Genomic DNA, 27,195 nt, shown 5'->3' with positions numbered 1-27,195 from the left:
CCTGGATATCCTTGTTAACTTTCTGTCTCGTTGATCTGTCTAATATTGACATTGGGATGTTAAAGTCTCCCATTATTATTGTGTGGGAGTCTAAGTCTCTTTGTAGGTCTCTAAGGACTTGCTTTATGAATCTGGGTGCTCCTGTATTGGGTGCATATATATTTAGGATAGCTAGCTCTTCTTGTTGAATTGATCCCTTTACCATTATGTAATAGCCTTCTTTGTCTCTTTTGATCTTTGTTGGTTTAAAGTCTCTTTTATCAGAGACTAGGGTTGCAACCCCTGCTTTTTTTTTTTTTTTTGCTTTCCATTTGCTTGGTAGATCTTCCTTCATCCCTTTATTTTGAGCCTGTGTGTGTCTCTGCACGTGAGATGGGTCTCCTGAATACAGAACACTGATGAGTCTTGACTCTTTATCCAGTTTGCCAGTCTGTCTTTTAATTGACACATTTATCCCATTTATATTTAAGGTTAATATTGTTATGTGTGAATTTGATCCTGTCATTTTTATGATAGCTGGTTATTTTGCCTGTTAGTTGATGCAGTTTCTTCCTAGCATTGTTGATCTTTACAATTTGGCATGTTTTTGCAGTGGCTGGTACTGGTTGTTCCTTTCCATGTTTAGTGCTTCCTTCAGGAGCTGTTGTAAGGCAGGCCTGGTGGTGACAAAATCTCTCAGCATTTGCTTGTCTGTAAAGGATTTTATTCCTCCTTCACGTATGAAGCTTAGTTTGGCTGATATGAAATTCTGGATTGAAAATTCTTTTCTTTAAGAATGTTGAATATTGGCCCTCACTCTCTTCTGGCTTGTAGGGTTTCTACCGAGAGATCTGCTGTTAGTCTGATGGACTTCCCTTTGTGGTTAACCTGACCTTTCTCTCTGGCTGCCCTTAACATTTTTTACTTCATTTCAACCTTGGTGAATCTGACAATTATGTGTCTTGGGGTTGCTCTTCTCAAGAAGTATCTTTGTGGTGGTCTCGGTATTTCCTGAATTTGAATGTTGGCCTGTCTTGCTAGGTTGTGGTAGTTCTCCTGGATAATATCCTGAGGAGTGTTTTCCAGCTTGGTTCCATTCTCCCTGTCACTTTTGGGTACACCAATCAAACGTAGATTTGGTCTTTTCATATAGTCCCATATTTCTTGGAAGCTTTGTTCATTCCTTTTTACTCTCTTTTCTCTAAACTTATTTTCTTGCTTCATTTTATTTATTTTATCATCAATCACTGAAATCCTTTCTGCCACTTGATCAAATCGGCTACTGAAGCTTGTGGTGCATGCGTCACCTAGTTCTTATGTCATGGTTTTCAGCTCCATCAGGTCATTTGAGGTCTTCTCTACACTGTTTTTTCTAGTAAGCCATTTGTCTAATCTTTTTTCAAGGTTTTTAGCTTCCTTGTGATGGGTTTGAACATCCTCCTTTAGCTTGGAGAAGTTTGTTATTACTGATCTTTTGAAGCCTACTTCTGTCGACTCATCAGAGTCATTCTCCATCCAGCCTTGTTCCGTTGCTGGTGAGGAGCTGTGATCCTTTGGAGGAGAAGAGGCGCTCTGATTTTTAGAATTTTCAGCTTTTCTGCTGTGGTTTCTCCCCATCTTTGTGGTTTTATCTACCTTTGGTCTTTGATGATGGTGACTTACAGATGGGATTTTGGTATGGATGTCCTTTTTGTTGATGTTGATGCTATTCCTTTCTGTTTGTTAGTTTTCTTTCTAACAGTTAGGTCCCTCAGCTGCAGGTCTATGGGAGTTTGCTGGAGGTACCCTCCAGAACCTGTTTGCCTTGGTATCACCAGTGGAGGCTGCAGAACAGCAAATATTGCAGAACAGCAAATGTTGCTGCCTGATCCTTCCTCTGAAAGATTCGTCTCAGAGGGGCACCCGGCTGTATGAGGTGTCAGTTGGGTCCTACTGGGAGGTGTCTCCCAGTTAGGCTACATGGAGGTCAGGGACCCACTTGAGGCAGTCTGTCCATTCTCAGAGCTCAAACACCATGCTGGGAGAACCACTGCTGTCTTTAGAGCTGTCAGACAGGGATGTTTCAGTCTGCAGAAGTTTCTGCTGCCTTTGTTCAGGTATGCCCTGCCCCCAGAGGTGGAGTCCACAGAGGCAGGCAGGCTTCGTTGAGCTGTGGTGGGCTCCACCCAGTTTGAGCTTCCTGGCTGCTTTGTTAACCTACTCAAGCCTCAGCAATAGTGGACGCCCCTCCCTCAACCAGGCTGCCACCTTGCAGTTCAATCTCAGACTGCTGCACTAGCAGTGAGCAAGGCTCCGTGGACGTGGGACCCGCTGAGCCAGGCATGGGATATAATCTCCTGGTTTGCAATTTGCTAAGACCATTGGAAAAGCGCAGTATTTGGGTAGCAGTGTCTCGATTTTCCTGGTACAGTCTGTCATGGCTTCCTTTGGCTATGAAAGGGAAGTACCCTGACTCCTTGTACTTCCTGGGTGAGGTGATGCCCCGCCCTGCTTTGGCTCGCCCTCTGTGGTCTGCACCTGCTTTCCAGCCAGTCCCAATGAGAAGAACCAGGTACCTCAGTTGGAAATGCAGAAATCACCCATCTTCTGCATCAATCACACTGGGAGCTGCAGACCAGAGCTGTTCATATTCGGCCATCTTGGACTTGGGTGTATTTTTTAAAATCCATCATTATAGTCTTATTTTTCCCCTTTACTAGTTAGAAAATTATATGCTTCTGTTTGATTCTTCAGTTGATGTCCTAGAAATTCTCAAGCATCCTTAACTTATTCAAAAGCCCAATGTTATCAGATACCTTTACCAGTGTCCACCTGGATTGTAAACAAACTTAGAACACTGTTACTCCATTTGCCCTACTCTCAGCTAATATATTTCTGTTATTGTGCACTTTAATTGTATATTTTAAACTTCACAAGATCTCATTATGTAGTCTGTGTTTAGACTCACTCATTTTTTTGCTCTATTTTTTTCTATATCTCAGCTTTTCTATCAGGGAGTCTTCTGCGTGAAGCATCTTCTTTAGAATTTTTTTACAGAGCAGATTGGATGAACTCTCAGATTTATTTTGTGTCATGTATTTGAAAATATATTACTTTTGCCTTTATTATTCATTAATGAATGTTTTCACTGGCTTTAGAATTTTAGATCAGCAATTATTTTCTTTCAGCACATTGAAGATATGTCTAGGTATGACTGACTTTTTTTTTCTTTTTTCTTTTTTACTTTATCCCAGTTGCAGTATGTTGGGTTTCTAGAATGTGTGGATTTGTGTCTTTCATTGATTCTCAAATTTTTCTTAGCCATTAGCTCTTCAAATGCTGCTTCCACTCCATTCTTTCCTTTGTTCTTGGGTACCAGTTATGCATTATACTTCATCAGTGTATCCTCTATTTGGAGGAGTATGTCTTCTGTATTTTTCTGAATGCAGCATAAAGAACTGAAAGAAGCATCGTCCAAAAGTTAACAGTTTATTAATGTCACATGCTTTTCACATTATACAGTTAGATATTTCCTTCATTCTGTGGTGGGGGGTGGGACAGGACAGAGTATGTGTGTGTGTGGTATATGTGTAAAATCCCAGAATGCTTTATTTCCAGAGGAGAACATTATAAGATAGGGTTTATTCAAATGAGTCTTACAATCTGCTATCTAAGAAGTCATGAAGTTTTGACGCAGGAATGACCTGAATTGCCCTGCAAGAGAAGTGGATTCTTTTAAATATACTTTTCTTTAACTCCTATTGCACTTTTTGTCTTTTTTCATTCAGGCAACTCAAATTTTTTAATTGCCAATTTCTGTTTCTTTTGATTCTACAAAAGAAACTATGTTTCCGGTAGCCCCTAAACCTCAGGATTCCAATCAACCGTCAGATAGACTCATGACTGAAAAACAGGTAAACTTAAAATATTTAAGACATTGCTTCTCAAAATATGTGCCAAAGAATGCTACATCTGCAAACAGGAAAATTTGACTTTAAAAGGATTCTTTTCTCATAATTTTGGGAAATGCTGGGTTAAAGACTATGAAATGGTTTAATTACTCTAAGACTTCACAATATTAGTCTCCAAAGGGAGGATTTAGTATACATTTCATACCTACTTAACACTAGTTTGATGAACATTTCATTAGACTAGTGTTCTGTAGCATGTACTTTGGAAAATGCCATTCCCAGCTATTTTCAGAATTTACAATTACTTTACCTTAAAATGTAAGAGGTATCAGGGAACAATATGTATAAGTTAATCATTCAAAATATGTGACTTTATTATGTATAGAGCATTTTATTTTTATGAGTTACAGTAGATGTTCTGAGACACTAACTCAGAGCTTTTGGCTCCTAAAACAAACATCAGTGATAATTTTAGTTGTATCTACCACGTAGTTAAACTCTGTGATCAGAAAGACTAAAGCATAAATGAGGGAAAAGTTATGAGTGTGAGGAGGTGTCAAAAAAAAGGAGGAAAAAGTCAACAGTCAAAAAGAAAGATTTATTTGACTTTGAGAGCATCTTTCAGTATGATTCTGTTAGAGTCAGTTATCCAGATGGACAGGCTCCTTTTTATAGTTAGACCTTGTCCATTTGACAAGGAGCTGTCTGAAATATTGGCTCCAACTAGTCAGGTATGTTTTGCTTTTTTTGTGACCCTAGTCATTATGAAAGTGATACTTAGAAGTGACTCACCTTTTCTTTACTATTCAGTTATTATAGCCTAGTGTGCAGCTGTTTATTCTGAGCAGGGCGTGGTTTGGCTTATTAAATCTAAAACCTTAGAGTTGTTTGATTCACTGAAATTACAAGGTGTTTTTATTGTTGTTGGTTTTGTCCATTGAGGCCTACATGTGAGTATTCTGTATAATGCAACAATTTGTGCTTATTTACATACTTCTAGTCTATTACTAATTTTGCTAGAAACAATAAATGTGTTTTTTGGATATTGTATATGCATAAACATTTATACTTAAAACTTTTGAAGAAAATGTTCTATTCTGAAAATGCAGGAAATTATGTCTGAGAGAATTTCTTCACTTTATATCTTAAAGTTGACCCTTTTCCCTCACTTTGTAATTGTAGCAGGAAGAAGCAGAATGGGAAAGCATAAATGTGCTATTGATGATGCATGGCTTAAAACCTTTGTCTCTAGTCAAAAGAACAGATCTCAAAGGTAATTAGATCCTATTCTTGCTGCTTAAGGTAAAAAGAATTTTTCCTTAAAAATTTTTTTATCTTAAATCTTTTGCCTTTTATTTTTACTATCTGTATTACATACTTTTTAAAATGTAGATCTCATCATTTTTGACAAGCAGTCATCACAAAGGATGAGACAGAATTTGAAATTGTTGGTGGAAGAAACATCACGTCAACAGAACATGATACAGGAGCTTATAGAAACTAATCAGCAGCTTAGGTAAGAAAATGGAAAATATTTCTTTTGAATTGTTTGTATGCATTCTAAAAATAACTGCATTGAAAACAATCTTGAAATTTAATTTCCCATTTTGATTAAATATTAAACTAAAAAATATTTTTGGCTGGGCGCAGTGGCTCAAGCCTGTAATCCCAGCACTTTGGGAGGCCGAGACGGGCGGATCACGAGGTCAGGAGATCGAGACCATCCTGGCTAACACGGTGAAACCCCGTCTCTACTAAAAAAAAAATACAAAACACTAGCCGGGCGAGGTGGCGGGCGCCTGTAGTCCCAGCTACGTGGGAGGCTGAGGCAGGAGAATGGCGTGAACCCAGGAGGCGGAGCTTACAGTGAGCTGAGATCCGGCCACTGCACTCCAGCCTGGGTCACAGAGCGAGACTCCGTCTCAAAAAAAAGAAAAAAAAAAATTTTTTTTGTAGGTAAAAGTTTAATAGGTAAATCTTTTGGTAATAGCTTAGCATGTATGTTTAATGGTACCCTATATTCTATTAGTTTCTGTTGCAGGATGAGCATCTCAAATCTGAAAATTTGAAAGGCTCCAAAATTTGAAACTTTTTGAGCACCAACATGATGCTTAAAGGAAATGCTTATTGGAGCATTTTGGATTTCGGATTTTCAGATTTGAGATACTTAACTAGTAAGTACGATGCAAATATTCCAAAATCTGAAAAATCTGAAATATGAATCACTTCTGATTCCAAGCATTTTGGATAAAGAGAATGCAAAGAAACTTTAGAAACTCAATATGTTGTTATATGGATATGTTTAGTAATTTGATTTATTTTTAATACTAAGGGAAGAAATTGTATGTCTTTTAACTTAGAAATGAACTTCAGCTAGAGCACAGCCGAGCAACCAATCAAGAACAACGAGCTAATGACTTGGAACAAATTATGGAGAGTGTGAAATCCAAAATTGGTGAATTGGAGGATGAATCACTAAATAGGGCTTGCCAGCAACAGAATAAAATAAAAGATCTTCAAAAGGAGCAGAAAACTTTACAGGTACTGAGTTATGAATTCCTAGATGATGGTTAGTTAGTACTAAAACAGCTCATTATGGTCCCAGGTGACTTCCATGTTGTTTGATTCAGTGGTTTTTACCTTTTCTGGCCTATCACTGCTACCTTGAAATTTTCTTCACTTGATTTCCAGAATGTCCTCTTTGTTTCCCTCTGACCTCACTGATCATTCTCTAATTTCTTTTGCTGTTTTTTTCCCCTCATCTCCCTAGCCTCTTAGTGTTGGAATTCCCCAGTGCTCAGTCTTTGGATCTTTTCTCTTTCCTATATACTTTGATTCCTTTGGTAATCTCAATCTAATATAGGATCCAAAATTTATATCTGTAGCCCTGTCCTCTCCCCGAATTCCAGACCCATATCCAGTTGCCTACTTGATATCTCTACTGGATATCTAATAGGCATCTACAACTTTATTTATTTACTTTTTTGAGTCAGCGTCTGGCTCTGTCACCCAGGTTGGAGTGCAGTGGCGCAATCACGGCCCAGTGCAACCTCTGCCTCCTGCGCTCAGGTGATCCTTCCACCTCAGCCTCTGGAGTAGCTGGGACTACAGGCATATGCCACCATGCCTGGCTAATTTTTATATTTTTTATAGAGACAGGCTTTTGCCATGTTACCTAGGCTGGTCTCAAACTCCTGAGCTCAAGCGATGTGCCTGCCTCGGCCTCCCAAAGTGCTGGGATTACAGGTGTGGGGCACTGCACTTGGCTGGCATCTACAACTTTTTATGTCTAAAACAGAAATGGCAATTTTATGACATTAAATAATTAACTTTCTAATTTTAAAAACTTAAAACTTGGGTGTTTATTGTGATTAAAGGAAATGAGTCTTGTGCTGGTAACTAATGTTTAGTTGTGTGAGATGTTTTTGATCTTTACCAACATTATATCATTATAAACATTAAGTTCTTATTTTAGTGGTTTTGCTGACACAACACTATATATATAACCTTTGCATATGTGAGTTCAGGCTATCTAAAAGGGAGCAGTATTCATCAGGCAGGGTCTGGAAGTCCCCTCAGTGTATGCTGGCAGTATTGGAAGGATCAGATGTGTTAGTATAAATTCCACAGAGTCCAAGAGAATTAACCAGAGATACTAGGGAGCTCTAGTATGAGGATAGAGGCAGTTGGTGCCCTGACCTTGTTTATGTGCCAGCTTGGGGCAGGCAGTACTAGAGCTGCTGATATTGATCATAGTTTCAGAGAAGACATTGTTTGACAAACTCCTCTACTATTAGAATGCTATATTTTTAGGTTGGCTTATTTTTTTTTGAGACAGAGTTCAGCTCTGTCGCCCAGGCTGGAGTGCAGTGGCATGATCTAGCCTCACTGCAACCTCTGCCTCCCAGGTTCAAGCGATTCTCCTGCCTCAGCCTCCCAAGTAGCTGAGACTACAGGCATGCACCACCATGCCTGGCTAATTTTTTGTGTTTTAGTAGAGACGGAGTTTCACTATCTTGGCCAGGCTGCTCTTGAACTCCTGACTTCATGATCCACCCGCCTCAGCCTCCCAAAGTGCTGAGATTATAGGCGTGAGCCACTGCGCCCGGCCTAGGTTGGCTTTGTTAACAAGGTTGCTTTCCTCATTGATAGTATATTTATAACATCTCTCTAAAAGGAGGGGTATTTTGGAAATATTTTCTGTATGCATTGGTTTTGACCTTGCTCTTATAGAGCAAGTAGAAATCTGAAGCTCTTTAAATCATTGACTTATTGGTGTGAAAAAGCAGCCATCAGAAGCTGTAAAGGTGCTGTGCTGGGTCTTTGGCTGAGTGAACAAGTTCAGAGCAGGGAAGACCAGTGGTCTTTGTTGGGGAAGATATCTATTTATCTTTCAGAAAGGTTGCGATATAATTAATAACAAAATTAAATTATTAGAAATACAAGGCTTACAAATTTACCAGGGTTTTAAGCACTTCAAAGAACAGATACATGAGAGTTCATTGGTAAGGGGTGACTTGAATGTAATGCCATGTATTTTCTATCAAATGGTTTCATCTATCATAAATGATTTATCATGCCTTTAGCTCTTTGTTCCACGTCCCAAAGATTTGTCCTGTAGCTTATAAATTGGTACAGAGGAGGTTTCATGTTTCAGTCACCCATAGAAGGGGAAAGGCAAATAGGATTGAGGAGTGGATACCTGGGGTTGGGGAAGGCTATCTGTCCTAATATGATCAACTGAAATTAGTTGTTTGTTTTTTTAAGTCTCTGATGGGTACTTTAGGGAGTGTCAACAGAAATCACAAACCCAAGGAATTGCTGTCCCTGAATGTTGCTAGGTTGCCTCATTTCATACTAGTCAAACATCTCGTTCTATTATAGAGAAGGAAAAAATATTTTTACTTCTATCCTTTCAGATTCTCAATCAGGGCTCTATAACAAAAGCCTAACAAGTGAAAAACAAACAAGTTTATGAATATGTTTGTATCATATATATATGGGAGAAACCCATGGATGTTGGGCTCAAAGAGATTGCTAGAACTTGGACTTCTATAGCATCTTAACAACAGCCACCACCAGTAAATTTTCAGAGAAGTGGCAAGACAAAGGAAAAAGACTTTGAGTCTCTAGGGAAGCAAATTGTGGGAAGGTTAATATATCAGGGACTAATGGAAGATAAGGGCTAGTCAGTAAAGTTGGTTATGTAGAGTCCTTAGTGCCACCTCTGGGCTAATAAGGATCCAGGGTTGTCACTGGATTAATTTCTGTACAAATTTATGTACTCCTTTCGGCTAATAAAGGAAGGGCAGAGAGCTTTTCTCGTGTTACTGTCTTAGTTGCCTTCAACTCAGAATAATCCTTATACCAAAGTGGCATGTTTTGAGATGTCAGCTTCTATTCTTGACCATACTAATCAATCTTTGCTTTCTTGAGAAGATTAAAGTGCCTGTGGAGAATAATTATTTCATAGTTTAAGACACATTCTTCTATTTTTGGTATACAGTTGCTTCCAATTTTAGAATGATTTAGTGCTGCATGTTTTGTAGTTGGGAGAAAGGAAACATTGGTTTTGTATGTATATGCAAAGAGGTCAAGGAAATTTGCAAATGTTTGAGGTATATTGAAAGACTTTTGGGAAAAGACAATTCAGATGGCATGGGCTATTGATATAATTGATATTCAGTTTTTTTCATTCAGCATAATTATTTCAAGATTCACCCATGTAGTTGCACATATCCATAGTGTATTCCTTTTTATTGCTGAGAAGTACTCCATTGTATGGATATACCACAGTTTGTTTATCCATTCATCTGTTGATGGACATTTTAGTTGTTTCTAGTTTTTGGCTATTACAAAGAAAGCTCTTGTAAACTGTATGTTCAAATATTTGTGTGGACATATGCTTTCAGTTTTCTTGGGTAGATACCTAGAATTAGAATTCCTGAGTTATATGGTAAGTATACATTTAAGTTTTTGTTTTTTTTTTTTTTTAATACTTTAAGTTCTGGGGTACATGTGCAGAACGTTCAGGTTTGTTACATAAGTATACACTTGCCATGGTGGTTTGCTGTACCCATCAACCCATCATCTACATTAGGTATTTCTCCTAATGCTATCCCTCCCCTAGCCCCCCACCCCCCAACAGGCCCCAGTGTGTGATGTTCCCCTTGCTGTGTCCATGTGTTCTCATTGTTCAACTCCCACTTATAAGTGAGAACATGCGGTGTTTGGTTTTCCATTATTGTGTTAGTTTGCTGAGAATGATGGTTTCCAGCTTCAAAGGACATGCACTCATCCTTTTTCACAGCTGCGTAGTATTCCATGATGTATATGTGCCACATTTTCTTTATCCAGTCTATCACTGATGGGCATTTGAGTTAGCTCCAAGTCTTTGCTGTCATAAATAGTGCTGCAATAAACGTGTGCATGTGTCTTTATGGTAGAATTATTTATAATACTTTGGATATATACTCAGTAATGGGATTGCTGGGTCAAATGGTATTTCTTCTGGTTCTAGATCCTTGAGGAATTGCCACACTGTCTTCCACAATGATTGAACTAATTTACACCCCCACCAACAATGTAAAAGTGTTCCTATTTCTCCATATCCTCTCCAGCATCTGTTGTTTTCTGACTTTTTAATGATCACCATTCTAACTGGTGTGAGATGGTATCTTGAGGTTTTAATTTGCATTTCTCTAATGACCAGTGATGATGAGCTTTTTTTCACATGTTTATTGGCCATATAAATGTCTTCTTTTGAGAAGTGTCTGTTCATATCCTTCACCCACTTTTCGAGGGGGTTGTTTTTTTCTTGCAAAATTGTTTAAGTTCTTTATAGATTCTGGATATTAGCCCTTTGTCAGGTGGATAGATTGCAAAAATTTTCTCCCATTCTGTAGGTTGCCTGTTCACTCTGATGGTAGTTTCTTTTGCTGTGCAGAAGCTCTTTAGTTTAATTAGATCTCACTGGTCTATTTTGGCTTTTGTTGCCTTTGCTTTTGGTGTTTTAGCCATGAAGTCTTTGCCTATGCCTATGTCCTCAATAGTATTGCCTAGGTTTTCTTCTAGGGATTTTATGGTTTTAGGTCTTACGTTTAAGTGTTTATTTGATCTTGAGTTGATTTTTTGTGTAAGGTATAAGAAAGGAGTCCAGTTTCAGTTTTCTGCATATGGCTAGCCAGTTTTCCCAACACCATTTATTAAATAGGGAATCTGTTCCCCATTGCTTATTTTTGTCAGGTTTGTCAAAGATCAGATGGTTGTAGATGTGTGGTGTTATTTCTATGGCCTCTGTTCTGTCCCATTGATCTATATATCTGTTTTGGTACCAGTACCTTGCTATTTTGGTTACTGTAGCCTTGTACTATAGTTCGAAGTCAGGTAGTGTGTTGCCTCCAGCCTTTTGCTTAGGATTGTCTTGGCTATGCAGACTCTTTTTTGGTTCCATGTGAAATTTAAAGTAGTTTTTTCTGATTCTGTGAAGAAAGTCAATGGTAACTTGATGGGGATAGCACTGAATCTATAAATTACTTTGGGCAGTATGGCCATTTTCACGATATTGATTTTTCCTATCCATGAGCATGGAATATTTTTCCATTTGTTTGTATCCTCTCTTATTTCCTTGAGCAGTAGTTTGTAGTTCTCCTTGAAGAGGTCCTTCATATCTCTTGTAAGTTGTATTCCTAGGTATTTAATTCTCCTTGTAGCAATTGTGAATGGGAGCTCACTCATAATTTGGCCTTGTTTGTCTCTTATTGGTATATAGGAATGCCTGTGATTTTTGCACATTGATTTTGTATCCTGAGACTTTGCTGAAGTTGCTTATCCGCTTAAGGAGATTTGGGCTTTTCTAAATATACAATTATGTCATCTGCAAACAGAGACAATTTGACTTCCTCTTTTCCTATTTGTAATACCCTTTATTTCTTTCTCTTGCCTGATTGCCCTGGCCAGAACTTCCAACACTATGTTGAATAGGAGTGGTGAGAAAGGGCATTCTTGTGCCAGTTTTCAAAGGGAGTGCTTCCAGTTTTTGCCCATTCAGTATGATATTGGCTGTGGGTTTGTCATAAATAGCTCTTATTATTTTGAGATACGTTCCATCGATACCTAGTTTATTGAGAGTTTTTAGCATGAAGCGCTGTTGAATTTTGTCAAAGGCCTTTTCTGCATCTATTGAGATAATCATGTGGTTTTTGCCTTTGGTTCTGTTTACGTGATGGATTACGTTTATTGATTTGCATGCGTTGAACCAGCCTTGCATCCCAGGGATGAAGCCAACTTGATCTTGGTGGATAAGCTTTTTGATATGCTGCTGGATTCGGTTCGCCAGTATTTTATTTAGGATTTTCACATCGATGTTCATCAGGGATATTGGCCTGAAATTTTCTTTTTTTGTTGTATCTCTGCCAGGCTTTGGTATCAGGATGATGCTGGCCTCATAAAATGAGTTAGGGAGGATTCTCTCTTCTTCTATTGATTGGAATAGTTTCAGAAGGAATGGTACCAGCTCCTCTTTATACCTCTGGTAGAATTCGGCTGTAAATCCATCTGGTCCTGGACTTCTTTTGGTTGGTAGGCTGTTAATTATTGAGCCTGTTATTGATCTATTCAGGGATTCCAACTTCTTCCTGGTTTAGACTTGGGAGGGTGTATGTGTCCACGAATTTATCCATTTCTTCTAGATTTTCTAGTTTATTTGTGTAGTGGTGTTTATAGTATTCTCTGATGGTAGTTTGTATTTCTGTGGGATCAGTGGGGATAACCCCTTTATCATTTTTTATTGCGTGTATTTGATTCTTCTCTTTTCTTCTTTATTAGTCTGGCTAGCGGTCTATCTATTTTGTTGATCTTTTCAAAAAACCAGCTCCTGGATTCATTGATTTCTTTTTGAAGAGTTTTTCATGTCTCTAGCTCCTTCATTTCTGCAGTAATCTTAGTTATTTCTTGTCTTCTGCTAGTTTTTGAGTTTGTTTGTGCTTGCTTCTCCAGTTCTTTTAATTGCGATGTTAGGGTGTCTATTTTAGATCTTTCCTGCTTTCTCTTGTGGGCACTTAGTGTTATAAATTTCCCTGTACACACTGCTTTAAATGTGTCCCAGAGATTCTGGTACATTGTGTCTTTGTTCTCATTGGTTTCAAAGAACATCTTTATTTCTGCCTTCGTTTTGTTATTTACCCAGTAGTCATTCAGGAGCAGGTTGTTCAGTTTCTATGTAGTTGTGCAGTTTTGAGTGAGTTTATTAACCCTTAGTTCTAATTTGATTGCACTGTGGTCTGAGAGACTGTTACGATTTCTGTTTTTTTTTTTGCATTTGCTGAGGAGTGTTTTACTTCCAATTATGTGGTCAGTTTTAGAATAAGTGTGATGTGGTGCTGAGAATGTATATTCTGTTGATTTGGGGTGGAGAGTTCTGTAGATGTCTATGAGGTCCGCATGGTCCAGAGCTGAGTTCAAGTCCTAAATATCCTTGTTAATTTTCTTTCTCATTGATCTGTCTAATATTGACAGTGGGGTGTTAAAGTCTGTCACTATTACTGTGTGGGAGCCTGAGTCTCCTTGTAGGTCTCTTTAAGAACTTAACTTTATGAATCTGGGTGCTCCTGTATTGGGTGCATATATATTTAGGATCGTTAGCTCTTGTTGTTGCACTGATCCCTTTACCATTAGGCAATGCCCTTCTTTGTCTCTTTTGATCTTTGTTGGTTTAAAGTCTGTTTTATGAGAGACTAGGATTGCAACCCCTGCTTTTTTTTTTTTTTTTTTTTTTTTGCTTTCCATTTGCTTGGTAAATATTCCTCCATCCCTTTATTTTGAGCCTACGTGCGTCTTTGCAAGTGAGATGGGTCTCCTGAACATAGCACACCAATGGGTCTTGAGTATCTAATTTGCCAGTCTGTGTCTTTTAAATAGGGCATTTAGCCCGTTTACATTTAAGGTTAATATTGTTATGTGTGAATTTGATCATGTCATTATGATAGTAGCTGGTTATTTTGCCTGTTAGTTGATGCAGTTTCTTCATCAGGACTGTGGTCTTTATAGTTTGTTATGATTTTGTGATGACTGGTACCAGTCGTTCCTTTCCATGTTTAGTGCTTCCTTCAGGAGCTGTTTAAGACAGTCCTGGTGGTGACAAAATCTCTCAGCATTTGCTTGTCTGTAAAGGATTTTATTTCTCCTTCACTTATGAAGCTTAGTTTGGCTAGATATGAAATTCTGGGTTGAAAATTATTTAAGAATGTTGAATATTGGCCCCCACTCTTCTCTGGCTTGTAGGGTTTCTGGAGAGAGATCTGGTGTTAGTCTGATGGGCTTCCATTTGTGGGTAACCCCGACCTTTCTCCCTGGCTGCCCTTAACATTTTTTCCTTCATTTCAATCTTGGTAAATTGGACGATTATGTGTTTTAGGGTTGCTCTTCTTGAGGAGTATCTTTGTGGTGGTCTCTGTATTTCCTGAATGTGAATGTTGGCCTGTCTTGCTAGGTTGGGGAAGTTCTACTTTATAGTATCATGAAGAGTGTTTTCCAACTTGGTTCCATTCTCCCCATCACTTTCAGGGACACCAATCCAACGCACATTTGGCCTTTAACATAGTGGCATATTTCTTGGAGGCTTTGTTCATTCCTTTTCATTCCTTTTTCTCTATCTTGTCTTCTTGCTTTATTTCATTAAGTTGATCTTCAATCTCTGATATCCTTTCTTCTGCTTGATCAATTCGGCTGTTGATACTTGTGTATGCTTCACGAAGTTCTTATTTATTTATTTATTTTTTGAGACGGTGTCTTGCACTGTCACCCAGGCTGGAGTGCAGTGGTACGATCTCGGCTCACTGCAAGCTCCGTCTCTCAGGTTCACACCATTCTCCTGCCTCAGCCTCCCAAGTAGCTGGGACTACAGATGCCTGCCACCATGTCTGGCTAATCTTTTGTATTTTTAGTTGAGACTGGGTTTCACTGTGTTAGCCAGGATGGTCTTGATCTCCTGACCTTGTGATCTTCCTGCCTCGGCCTCCCAAAGTGCCGGGATTACAGGGGTGAGCCACCGCGCCTGACCAGCTTCACGAAGTTCTTATGCTGTGTTTTTCAGCTCCATCAGGTTATTTATGTTCTTCTCTAAACCGGTTATTCTCGTTAGCAATTCGTCTAACCTTTTTTCAAGGTTCTTAGCTTCCTTGCATTGGGTTAGAACATGCTCCTTTAGCTTAGAGGAGTTTGTTATTACCTACCTTCTGAAGCCTACTTCTGTGAGTTTGTCAAACTCATTCTCTATTTGGTTTTGTTTCCTTGGTGGCAAAGAGTTGTGATCCTTCGGAGAAGAGGTGTTCTGGTTTTTGGAATTTTCAGCCTTTTTGTGCTGGTTTCTCCCCATCTTCGTAGATTTATCTACCTTTTGTCTTTGATGTTGATGACCTTATGATGGGGGGGGTCTCTGAGTGGACGTCTTTTTTGCTAATGTTGATGCTACTCCTTTCCGTTCGTTAGTTTTCCTTCTAACAGTCAGGCCCCTCTGCTTCAAGTCTCCTGGAGTTTGCTGGAGGACCACTCCAGACCCTGTTTGCCCGGGTATCACCAACAGAGGTTGCAGAACAGCAAAGATTGCTGTCTGTTCCTTCCTCTGGAAGCTTTGTTCCAGAGGGGCACCCGCCAGATGCCAGCTGGAGCTCTCCTGTATGAAGTGTCTGTCGGCTCCTACTGGGAGGTGTCTCCCAATCAGGAGACCCGGGGTTCAGTGATCCACTTGAGGAGGTAGTTTGACCCTTAGCGGAGCTTGAATGCCGTGTTGGGAGATCTACTGCTCTCTTCAGAGCCATCAGGCAGGGACGTTTAAGTCTGCTGAAGCTGTGCCCACAGCTGCCCCTTCCCCCAGGTGCTCTGTCCCAGGGAGATGGCGGTTTTATCTATAAGCCGCTGACTGGGGCTGCTGCCTTTTTTTCAGAGATGCCCTGCCCACAGAGGAGCACTCTAGAGAGGCAGTCTGGCCACAGTGGCCTTGCTGAGCGGCAGTGGGCTCTGCCTAGTTTGAACTTCCAGGCGGCTTTGTTTATTCTCTGAGGGTAAAACTGCCTACTCAAGCCTCAGCAATGGCAGATACCCCTCACCCCACCAAGCTCAAGCATCCCAGGTTTACCTCAGACTGCTGTGTTGGCAGCGAGAATTTCAAGCCAGCAGATCTTAGCTTGCTGGGCTTCATGGGGATGGGACCCGCCTACCCAGACCACTTGGGTCCCTGGCTTCAGTCCCCTTTCCCGGGGAGTGGACGGTTCTGTCTCACTGGAATTCCAGGTGCCACTGGGGTATGAAAAAAAAAAAAAAAAAAACTCCTGCAGCTAGCTCAGTGTCTGTCCAAATGGCCACCCAGTTTTGTGATTGAAACCCAGGGTCCTAGTGGTGTAGGCACTAGAGGGAATCTCCTGGTCTTCGGGTTGTGAAGACTGGGAAAAGTGCAGTATCTGGGCTGGAGTGCACTGTTCCTCACTGCATAGTCCCTCCCAGCTTCCCTTGGCTAGTAGAGTGAGTTCTCTGACCCCTTGTGTTTCCCAGGTGAGGCAACACCCCACCCTGCTTCAGTTCGCCCTCCGTGGGCTGCACCCACTGTCCAACCAGTCCCAATGAGATGAACTTGGTACCTCAGTTTGGAAACACAGAAATCAACCGCCTTCTGTGTCGATCTCACTGGGAGCTGCAGACCGGAGCTATTCCTTTTCAGCCATCTTGGCAGCAATCCTCACATTTAAGTTTTTAAGAAACTGTCAGACTTTTTCAAAGTAGCTCTATCATTTTACATTCTGACCAGTATATGAGATTTCTAGTTTCTTTTTGTCCTCATCAACCCTTGGTATTTGTCACCTTAATTTTGATGAATATTTTCACTGGGTATAGAATTATAAGTTGGTAGTTACTTTCTTTCAGCATTTGAAATATTCCATTATCTCTTAGATTCCATTGTTTCTGCTGAGAATTCAATTGTCAATCTATTTGCTGCTCCTTTGAAGGCAATTTATAATATCTTTAACTACCTTTACTATTTTTATCCTTGATTTTGGTTGTTTGTTTGTTTTTTGTTTTTGGTGCAGAGTCTTGCTCTGTTGTCCAGGCTAGAGTGCAGTGGTGCAATCTTGGCTCACTGCACCCTCCGCCTCCTGGGATCAAGTGATCTGAGTAGCTGGGTCACCTGAGTAGCTGGGATTACAGGTGTGTGCCCAGCTAATTTTTGTATGTTTAGGTAGAGATGGGGTTTCACCATGTTGGCCCGGCTGGTCTTGAACTCCTGGACTCAAGTGATCTGCCCGCCCTGGCCACCCAAAGTGCAGGGATTACAAGCATGAGCCACCATAGACAGCTTGTTTTTGTTTTAAAGCATTTTTACTTTGTGCCTAGGCAAGTTTTCTTTTGATTTATCTTCCTTTGATTTTGCAGCATTTCTTGAATGTGTAGCTTGATGTCTTTTATCAGTTTGGGTACATTCTTAGCTATTATGTCTTCAAATATTGTTTCTGCCCCATTTTCTCTTTTCAATTTCCCTAGGAGTCCAATTCCATTAGTATTTATCATTGACTACCCTATGTCTTTCATGTTTATTCTTTTTTGTATTTTTGTTACTCAGAGCTCATTTTGGAGTGAAACTTTCCAGCCTTTTTTTTTTTTTTTTTTTTTTTAATTTATACTTTAAGTTCTAGGGTACATGTGCACAATGTGCAGGTTTGTTACATATGTATACATGTGCCATGTTGGTGTGCTGCACCCATTGTCATTTACATTAGTTATATCTCCTAATGCTATCTACCTCCCTCCCCACAATAGGACCCGGTGTGTGATGTTCCCCTTCCTGTGTCCAAGTGATCTCATTGTTCAATTCCCACCTATGAGTGAGAACATGCAGTATTTGGTTTTCTGTTCTTGTGATAGTTTACTGAGAATGATGGTTTCCAGCTGTATCCATGTCCCTACAAAGGACACGAACTCATCCTTTTTTATGGCTGCATAGTATTCCATGGTGTATATGTGCCACATTGTCTTAATCCAGTCTGTCACTGATGGACATTTGGGTTGATTCCAAGTCTTTGCTATTGTGAATAGTACCGCAATAAACATACGTGTGCATGTGTCTTTATAGCAGCATGACTTATAAGCCTTTTGGTATATCCCCAGTAATGGGATGGCTTGGTCAAATGGTATTTCTAGTTCTAGATCCTTGAGGAATTGCCACACTGTTTTCCACAATGGTTGAACTAGTTTACAATCCAACCAACAGTGTAAAAGTGTTCCTGTTTCTCCACATCCTCTCCAGCACCTGTTGTTTCCTGATTTTTTATTGATTGCCATTCTAACTGGTGTGAGATGGTATCTCGTTGTGGTTTTGATTTGCATTTCTCTGATGGCCAGTGATGATGAGCATTTTTCATGTGTCTGTTGGCTGTATGAATGTCTTCTTTTGAGAAGTGTCTGTTCATATCCTTTGCCCACTTTTTGATGGGGTTGTTTGTTTTTTTTCTTGTAAATTTGATTGAGTTCTTTATAGGTTCTGGATATTAGCCCTTTGTCAGATGAGTAGATTGCAAAAATTTTCTCCCATTCTGTAGGTTGCCTGTTCACTCTGATGGTAGTTTCTTTTGCTGTGCCGAAGCACTTTAGTTTAATTAGATCCCATTTGTCAATTTTGGCTTTTGTTGCCTTTGCTTTTGGTGTTTTAGACGTGAAGTCCTTGCCCATGCCTGTGTCCTGAATGGTATTACCCAGGTTTTCTTCTAGGGCTTTTATGGTTTTAGGTCTAAAATTTAAGTCTCTAATCCATCTTGAATTAATTTTCGTATAAGGAGTAAGGAAAGGATCCAGTTTCAGCTTTCTACTTATGGCTAGCCAATTTTCCCAGCACCATTTATTAAATAGGAAATCCTTTCCACATTTCTTGTTTTTGTCAGGTTTGTCAAAGATCAGATGGCTTTAGATGTATGGTATTATTTCTGAGGGCTTTGTTCTGTTCCATTGGTCTAGATCTCTGTTTTGGTACCAATACCATGTGGTTTTGGTTACTGTAGCCTTGTAGTATAGTTTGAAGTCAGGTAGCATGATGCCTCCAGCTTTGTTCTTTTGGCTTAGAATTGTCTTGGCAATGCGGGGTCTTTTTTGGTTCCATATGAACTTTAAAGCAGTTTTTTCCAATTCTGTGAAGAAAGTCATTGGTAGCTTAATGGGGATGGCATTGAATTTATAAATTACCTTGGGCAGTATGGCCATTTTCACAATATTGATTCTTCCTATCCATGAGCATGGTATGTTCTTCCATTTGTTTGTGTCCTCTTTTATTTCACTGAGCGGTGGTTTGTAGTTCTCCTTGAAGAGGTCCTTTACATCCCTTGTAAGTTGGATTCTTAGGTATTTTATTCTCTTTGAAGCTATTGTGAATGAGAGTTCATTCATGATTTGGCTCTCTGTTTGTCTGTTATTGGTGTATAAGAATGCTTGTGATTGGCTCTCTGTTTGTCTGTTATTGGTGTATAAGAATGCTTGTGATTTTTGCACATTGATTTTGTATCCTGAGACTTTGCTGAAGTTGCTTATCAGCTTAAGGAGATTTTGGGCTGAGACAATGGGGTTTTCTAAATATACAATCATGTCATCTGCAAAGAGGGACAATTTGACTTCTTCTTTTCCTAACGGAATACTCTTTATTTCTTTCTCTTGCCTGATTGCCCTAGCCAGAACTTCCAACACTATGTTGAATAGGAGTGGTGAGAAACGGCATCCCTGTCTTGTGCCAGTTTTCAAAGGGAATGCTTCCAGTTTTTGCCCATTCAGTATGATATTGGCTGTGGGTTTGTCATGAATAGCTATTATTTTGAGGTGCGTTCCATCAATACCGAATTTATTGAGAGTTTTTAGCATGAAGTGCTGTTGAATTTTGTCAAAGGCCTTTTTTGCATCTATTGAGATAATCATGTGGTTTTTGTCTTTGGTTCTGTTTATATGCTGGATTACGTTTATTGATTTGTGTATGTTGAACCAGCCTTGCATCCCAGGATGAAGCCCACTTGATCATGGTGGATAAGCTTTTTGATGTGCTGCTGGATTCGGTTTGCCAGTATTTTACTGAGGATTTTTACATTGATGTTCATCAGGGATATTGGTCTAAAATTCTCTTTTTTTGTTGTATCTGTGGGCAGGCTTTGGTATCAGGATGATGTTGGCCTCATAAAATGAGTTAGGGAAGATTCATCTCTTGTTCTGTTGATTGGAATAGTTTCAGAAGGAATGGTGTTAACTCCTCCTTGTACCTCTTGTAGAATTCGGCTGTGAATCTGTCTGGTCCTGGGCTTTTTTGGTTGGTAGGCTATTAATTATTGCCTCAATTTCAGAGCCTGCTGTTGGTCTGTTCAGGGACTCAACTTCTTGGTTTAGTCTTTGGAGAGTCTAAGTGTCCAGGAAATTATCCATTTCTTCTAGGTTTTCTAGTTTATTTGCATAGACGTGTTTGTAGTATTCTCTGATGGTAGTTTGTATTTCTGTGGGTTGGTGGTGATACCCCGTTTATCATTTTTTACTGCGTTTATTTCATTCTTCTCTCTTTTCTTCTTCATTAGTCTTGCTAGCAGTCTATCAACTTTGTTGATCTTTTCAAAATACCAGCTCCTGGATTCATTGATTTTTTTGGAGGGTTTTTTGTGTCTCTATCTCCTTCAGTTCTGCTCTGATCTTAGTTATTTCTTGCCTTCTGCTAGCTTTTGAATGTGTTTGCTCTTGCTTCTCTAGTTCTTTTCATTGTGATGTTAGGGTGTCAATTTTAGATCTTTTCTGCTTTCTCTTGTGGGCATTTAGTGCTATAAATTTCCCTGTACACATTGCTTTAAATGTGTCCCAGAGATTCTGGTATGTTGTATCTTTGTTCTCATTGGTTTCAAAGAACATCTTTATTTCTGCCTTCATTTCGTTATGTACCCAGTAGTCATTCAGGACCAGGTTGTTTAGTTTCCATGTAGTTGAGCGGTTTTGATTGAGTTTCTTAGTCCTGAGTTCTAGTTTGATTGCACTGTGGTCTGAGAGACAGTTTGTTATAATTTCTGTTCTTGTACATTTGCTGAGGAGTGCTTTACTTCCAACTATGTGGTCAATTTTGGAATAAATGTGACGTGGTGCTGAGAAGAGTGTATATTCTGTTGATTTGGGGTGGAGAGTTCTGTAGATGTCTATTGGGTCCACTTGGTGCAGAGTTGAGTTCAATTCCTGGATATTTTGTTAACTTTTTGTCTCATTGATCTGTCTAATGTTGACAGTGGGGTGTTAAAGTCTTCCATTATTATTGTATGGGAGTCTAAGTCTCTTTGTAGGTCTCTAAGGACTTGCTTTATGAATCTGGGTGCTCCTGTATTGGGTGCATATAATTTAGGATAGTTAGCTCTTCCTGATGAGTTGATCCCTTTACCATATTGTGATGGCCTTCTTTGTCTCTTTTGATCTTTGATGGTTTAAAGTCTCTTTTATCAGAGACTAGGATTGCAACCCCTGCTTTTTTTTGTTTTCCATTTGCTTGGTAGATTTTGCCTTATTTTGAGCCTATGTGTGTCTCTGCATGTGAGATGGGTCTCCTGAATACAGCAAACTTGACTCTTTATCCAATTTGCCAGTCTGTGTCTTTTAATTGGACCATTTAGTCCATTTACATTTAAGGTTAATATTGTTTTGTGTGAACTTGATCCTGTCATTGTGATATTAGCTGGTTATTTTGCTCGCTAGTTGATGCAGTTTCTTCCTAGCATCGATGGATGTTACATTTTGACATGTTTTTGCAATGGCTGGTACTGGTTGTTCCTTTCCATGTTTAGTGCTTCCTTCAGGATCTCTTGTAGGGCAGGCCTGGTGGTGACAAAATCTCTAAGAATTTGCTTGTCTGTAAAGGATTTTATTTCTCCTTCACTTATGAAACTTTGTTTGGCCGGATATGAAATTCTGGGTTGAAAATTCTTTTCTTTAAGAATGTTGAATATTGGCCCCCACTCTCTTCTGGCTTGGAGAGTTTCCGCTGAGAGATCCGCTGTTAGTCTGATGGGCTTCCCTTTGTGTGTAACCCGACCTTTCTCTCTGGCTGCCCTTAACATTTTTTACTTCATTTCAACTTTGGTGAATCTGACAATTATGTGTCTTGGAGTTGCTCTTCTCGAGGAGTATCTTTGTGGCGTTCTCTGTATTTCCTGAATTTGAATGTTGTCCTGCCTTGTTAGGTTGGGGAAGTTCTCCTGTATGATATTCTGAAAAGTGTTTTCCAACTTGGTTCCATTTTCCCCATCACTTTCAGGTACACCAATCAGACGTAGATTTCGTCTTTTCACATAATCCCATATTTCTTGGAGGCTTTGTTCATTTTTTTACTCTTTTTTTCTCTACACTTCTCTTCTCGCTTCATTTCATTCATTTAATCTTCAATTGCTGATACTCTTTCTTCCAGTTGATCGAGTCGGTTACTGAAGCTTGTGCATTTGTTATGTAGTTCTCATGTAACGGTTTTCATCTCTATCAGTTCTTTTAGGGTTTTCTCTGCATTGATTATTCTAGTTATCCATTCATCCATTCTTTTTTCAAGGTTTTTAGTTTCTTTGCGCTGGTTACGTCGTTCCTCCTTTAGCTCTGGAAGTTTGATCGACTGAAGCCTTCTTCTCTCGACTCGTCAAAGTCATTCTCTGTCCAGCTTTGTTCCGTTGTTGGCGATGAGTTACGTTCCTTTGGAGGGGGAGATGTGCTCTGATTTTTTGAATTTCCAGCTTTTCTGCACTGCTTTTTCCCTATCTTTGTGGTTTTATCCGCCTTTGGTCTTTGATGATGGTGATGTACTGATGGGGTTTTGGTGTGGGTGTCCTTTGTGTTTGTTAGCTTTCCTTCTAACAGTCAGGACCCTCAGCTGTAGGTCTGTTAGAGTTTGCTTGAGGTCCACTCCAGACCCTGTTTGCCTGGGTATCAGCAGTGGAGGCTGCAGAAGATAGAATATTGCTGAACAGCAAGTGTTGCTGTCTGATTCTTGCTCTGGAAGCTTCGTCTCAGGGGTGTACCCTGCCATGTGAGGTGTTGGTCTGCACCTAGTGGGGGATGTCTCCCAGTTAGGCTACTCAGGGCTCAGGGACCCACTTGAGCAGGCAGTCTGTTCGTTCTCAGATCTCAACCTCCGTGCTGGGAGATCCACTGCTCTCTTCAAAGTTGTCAGACAGGGGCATTTACCTCTGCTGAGGTTTCTGCTGCTTTTTGTTTAGCTATGCCCTGTCCACAGAGGAGGAGTCTACAGAGGCAGGCCAGCCTCCTTGAGCTGTGGTGAGCTCCACCCAATTCGAGCTTCCCTGTGGCTTTGTTTACCTACTTAAGCCTCAGCAATGGCATGCGCCCCTCCCCCAGCCTTGCTGCTGCCTTGCAGTTAGATCTCAGACTGCTGTGCTAGCAATGAGGAAGTCTCCGTGGGCGTGGGACTGTCTGGGCCAGGTGTAGGATATAATTTGGTGTGCCGTTTGCTAAGACCCTTGGTAAAGCACAGTATTAGGGTGGGAGTTACCCGATTTTCCAGGTGTTGTGTGTCTCAATTTCCTTTGGCTAGGAAAAGGAATCCCCTTCCCCCTTGTGCTTCCCAGGTGAGGCAATGCCTCACCCTGCTTCAGCTCTCGCTGGTCCACTGCAGACCAGCGCCAACTGTCCGACACGCCCCAGTGAGATGAACCCGGTACCTCAGTTGAAAATGCAGAAATCACCTGTCTTCTGGGTCGCTCATGCTGGGAGCTGGAGGCTGGAGCTGTTCCTATTCGGCCATCTTGGGCGTGCTCATGTTTATTCTTTATGTTTCTTCCTTTTGTCTTTTGATACTTTATTCTGGATATTTTCTTTTGGTTATTGTGTTTTTTAGTTTTAGAATTTCTAGTGTCTTTGCTTTGGTTTCCAGCTTTCTGCTGAAATTCTCTGTTTTGTGTCTCTGAATATATTAAGTTTACTTATTTTTAAAATCTGTGTCTGATTTTGGGAACAAGATAGAGGTGGTGGCTGCATAATATTGTGAATGCCCTAGATGCTACTGAATTGTTCACTTTAAAATGGTTAATTTTATGTTATGTGAACTTCACCTCAATTTTTAAAAGTCAGTATGTCTGATAATTTGACTCTGGTTCTCAGTGGATTATTTTTTATAGCCTGTTGTTTTTGTAGGTTTCCTTTTATGCTGTTTTTATTCCTGGTGTGCCTGGTTGTTTTTTACTGAGCGCTGAGCTTTGTATAGGAACCGCTGTAGAAATAAGTTGAGGTCTGCTGTGGTGTTATTTTACCCTAGAGGTAATCATGATTGCTTCTGGTAGACATCTAGGTGTACTAGTAATCTGGGATCATCTTAATCCAGCTTTAGAGATTGTGATGATTTGAAATATACCTCAGTCCCAAAGAAAACTAGTATATTTCTAGTTCATCATTATTCCTAGCGTGTAGTGTGAAAAGTTTCCTAGGACCTTCCCTTCTGTTAGGCCTTTGTGTCTAATTTTTCTTTCATATCCCTGCCAGGCATAAGTGAAAATATCTCTGGTCACCTTCTTAGCTTCTGACACCTTTTCAGGTGTCTGAAAACACACTTGTGGGAAATGTGGCTCCAAAAGCTAGACTCACTACTTTGGGTTTCCTTTTTCTTTTCTTTCTTTTTTCTTTTTTTGTTTTGAGACGGTGTCTTGCTCCATCTCTCAGCCTGGAGTGCAGTGGTGCGATCTCAGCTCACTGCAACCTCCACCTCCCAGGTTCACGCAAATTGCCCACTTCAGCCTCCTGAGTAGCTGAAATTACAGGCGTGCACCAGCATACCCAGTTAATTTTTGTACTTTTAGTGGAAACAGGGTTTCACCATGTTGGCCAGGCTGGTCTCGAACTCCTGACCTCAGGTGATCCACCTGCCTCGGCCTCCCAAAATGCTGGGATTACAGGTATGAGCCACCGCACCTGGCCGATTTTCCTTTTTCTCCAGAATCATGGCCCTGTAATTTTCATTTCCTTGTTAGCACTTTCAAACAGATTTACAAATTTTTTGATCATCTTTTTGAAGTTTTTCTCAGTAGGAGAATTGGTCTGAATTACCTAGTCTATTATTTACAGAACAGGAATTCTCTTTTACTTCCTTAAGAGCTAGAGTGCAGTGGTGCACTCCTGGGAATCCCTCCTGGGATCAAGTGATCCTCTCACCTCAGTCACCTGAGTAGCTGGGATTACAGGTGTGTGCCCAACTAATTTTTGTATATTTAGCTGGGCACTAAATTGTCTGTGTCTGATAATTCTAATGTTGGATGTTCTTTGTGGGCTTGATCTGTTATGTCTTGTTTCTTTTTTTATTTTTTTTTAAATTTCCATAGGCTTTGGGGGAACAGGTAGTTTTTGGTTACATTTATAACGTCTTTAGTGGTGATTTGTGAGATTTTGGTGCACCCATCACACAAGTAGTATATACTGAACCCAATTTGTAGTCTTTTATTCCTCACCCCCTTTTCACCCTTTCCCCCCTGAATTCCCAAAGTCCATTGTATCTTTTTTATTTTTTTAATTTTTTATTGTTTTGCGACGGAGTCTCACTCTGTCACCCAGGCTGGAGTGCAGTGGCATGATCTCAGCTTACTGCAACCTCTGCCTCTCGGGTTCAAGCAATTCTCCTGCCTCAGCCTCCTGAGTACCTGGGACTACAGGCTCCTGCCACAATGTCCAGCTACTTTTTGTATTTTTAGTAGAGATGGAGTTTCACCATGTTGGCCAGGATTGTCTTGATCTCCTGACCTTGTGATCCACCACGTTGGCCTCCCAAAGTGTTGGGATTACAGGTGTGAGCCACCGCGCCCGGCCCGTTGTATAATTCTCATGCCTTTTCATTCTCATAGCTTAGCTCCCACTTATGAGTGAGAACATATGTTCAGTTTTCCATCCCTGAGTTACTTCACTTAGAATAATAGTCTACAATCCTGTCCAGATTGCTGCGAATGCCATTCATTCATTCATTTTTATGGCTGAGTAGTATTCCATCGTGTATGCATACCACAGTTTCTTTATCTACTTGTTGATTGATGGGTGTTTGGGCTGGTTCCACATTTTTGCAATTGTGAATTGTGCTTTTGTATAATGTTATACATTATATGAATTGTGTGTTTGTATAATGACTGCTTTTCCTCTGGGTAGATGCCCAGTAGTGGGATTGCTGTATCAAATGGTAGTTCTACTTTTAGTTCTTTAATGAATCTCCAGACTGTTTTCCATAGTGGTTGTACTAGTTTACATTCCAACCAGTAGTGTAGAACTTTTCCCTTTTCACCACATCCACACCAACATTGATTGTTTTTTGATTTTTTGATAATGGCCATTCTTGTGGGAGTGAGGTGGCATCACATTGTGATTTTGATTTGCATTTCACTTTTGCATTGGTGATGTTGAGCGTGTTTTCATGTGTTTGTTGGCCATTTGTATATCTTCTTTTGAGAATTCTCTATTCATATCCTTAGCTCACTTTTTGATGGGATTATTTGTTTTTTCTTGCTAATTTGTTTGAGTTTCTTGTAGATTTTGGATATTAGTCCTTTGTCAGATGTATAGATTGTGACCATTTTTTCTCACTCTGTGGGTTGTCTGTTTACTCTGCTGACTGTTCCTTTTCCCGTGCAAAAACTCTTTAATTAAGTCCCACCTACCTATCTTTGTGTTTCATTTGCTTTTGGGTCTTTGGTCATGAAATCTTTGCCTAATCCAGTGTCTAGAAGGGTTTTTCCAATACTATTTTCTAGAATTTTTATAGTTCAGGTCTTAGATTTAAGTCATTTAAGTTCTTGATCCATCTTGAGTTGATTTTTTTTTTTGAAATGGAGTCTCAATCTGTCACCCAGACTGGAGTGCAATGGTGCAGTCTCGGTTCACTGCAACCTCCACCTACTGGGTAGAAGTGATTCTCCTGCCTCAACCTCCCAGGTAGGTGGGATTACAGGTGCCTGCCACCATGACCAGCTAATTTGTATATTTTTAGTAGAGACGCAGTTTCACAGTGTTCGCCAGGCTGGTCTTGAACTCTTGACTTCAGATGATCCACCCACCTCCGCCTCATAAAGTGCTGGGCTTACAGGCATGAACCACTGCGTAAGGCGTTGAGTTGATTTTTTCATAAGGTCAGAGATGAGGATCCAGTTTTTTTCCTCTTCATGTGGCTTGCCAGTTATCACAGCACCATTTGCTGAATAGGATGTCCTTTGCTTACGTTATGTTTTTGTTTGCTTTCGTTATGTTTTTGTTTGCTTTGTTGAAGATCAGTTGGCTATAAGTATTTGGCTTTATTTATGAGTTCTCTGTTCTGTTCCAT

General features: G+C 40.0%; 1 protein-coding gene across 17 annotated transcripts in view; it reads left to right on the top strand.

Annotated features, from left to right (window-relative positions):
- LOC105469945 (centrosomal protein 70) overlaps window positions 1-27,195 on the top strand; it is a 100,776-nt gene that overhangs the window by 22,868 nt on the left and 50,713 nt on the right. For 9 of the 17 annotated variants that reach the window (XR_011619738.1, XM_071090989.1, XM_071090992.1 and 6 more), the window contains 4 exons: window positions 3,799-3,872; window positions 5,052-5,142; window positions 5,262-5,385; window positions 6,230-6,410. Coding sequence is in view for 16 of the 17 variants with exons in the window: in XM_071090992.1 (XP_070947093.1) it covers window positions 3,799-3,872; window positions 5,052-5,142; window positions 5,262-5,385; window positions 6,230-6,410 (470 nt within the window). In the remaining variant the exon portion in view is untranslated. Of the gene's footprint in view, window positions 1-3,746; window positions 3,873-5,051; window positions 5,143-5,261; window positions 5,386-6,229; window positions 6,411-27,195 lie in introns of all 17 variants that reach the window. The other 8 variants (XM_071090986.1, XM_071090990.1, XM_071090987.1 and 5 more) reach the window with 2 other exon arrangements.

The sequence above is a fragment of the Macaca nemestrina genome, chromosome 2 (assembly GCF_043159975.1).
Source record: "Macaca nemestrina isolate mMacNem1 chromosome 2, mMacNem.hap1, whole genome shotgun sequence".
NCBI lineage: Eukaryota > Metazoa > Chordata > Mammalia > Primates > Cercopithecidae > Macaca > Macaca nemestrina.
The sequence above is the reverse complement of the archived record's forward strand: the minus strand, read 5'-3'. Positions and strand labels throughout refer to the sequence as shown.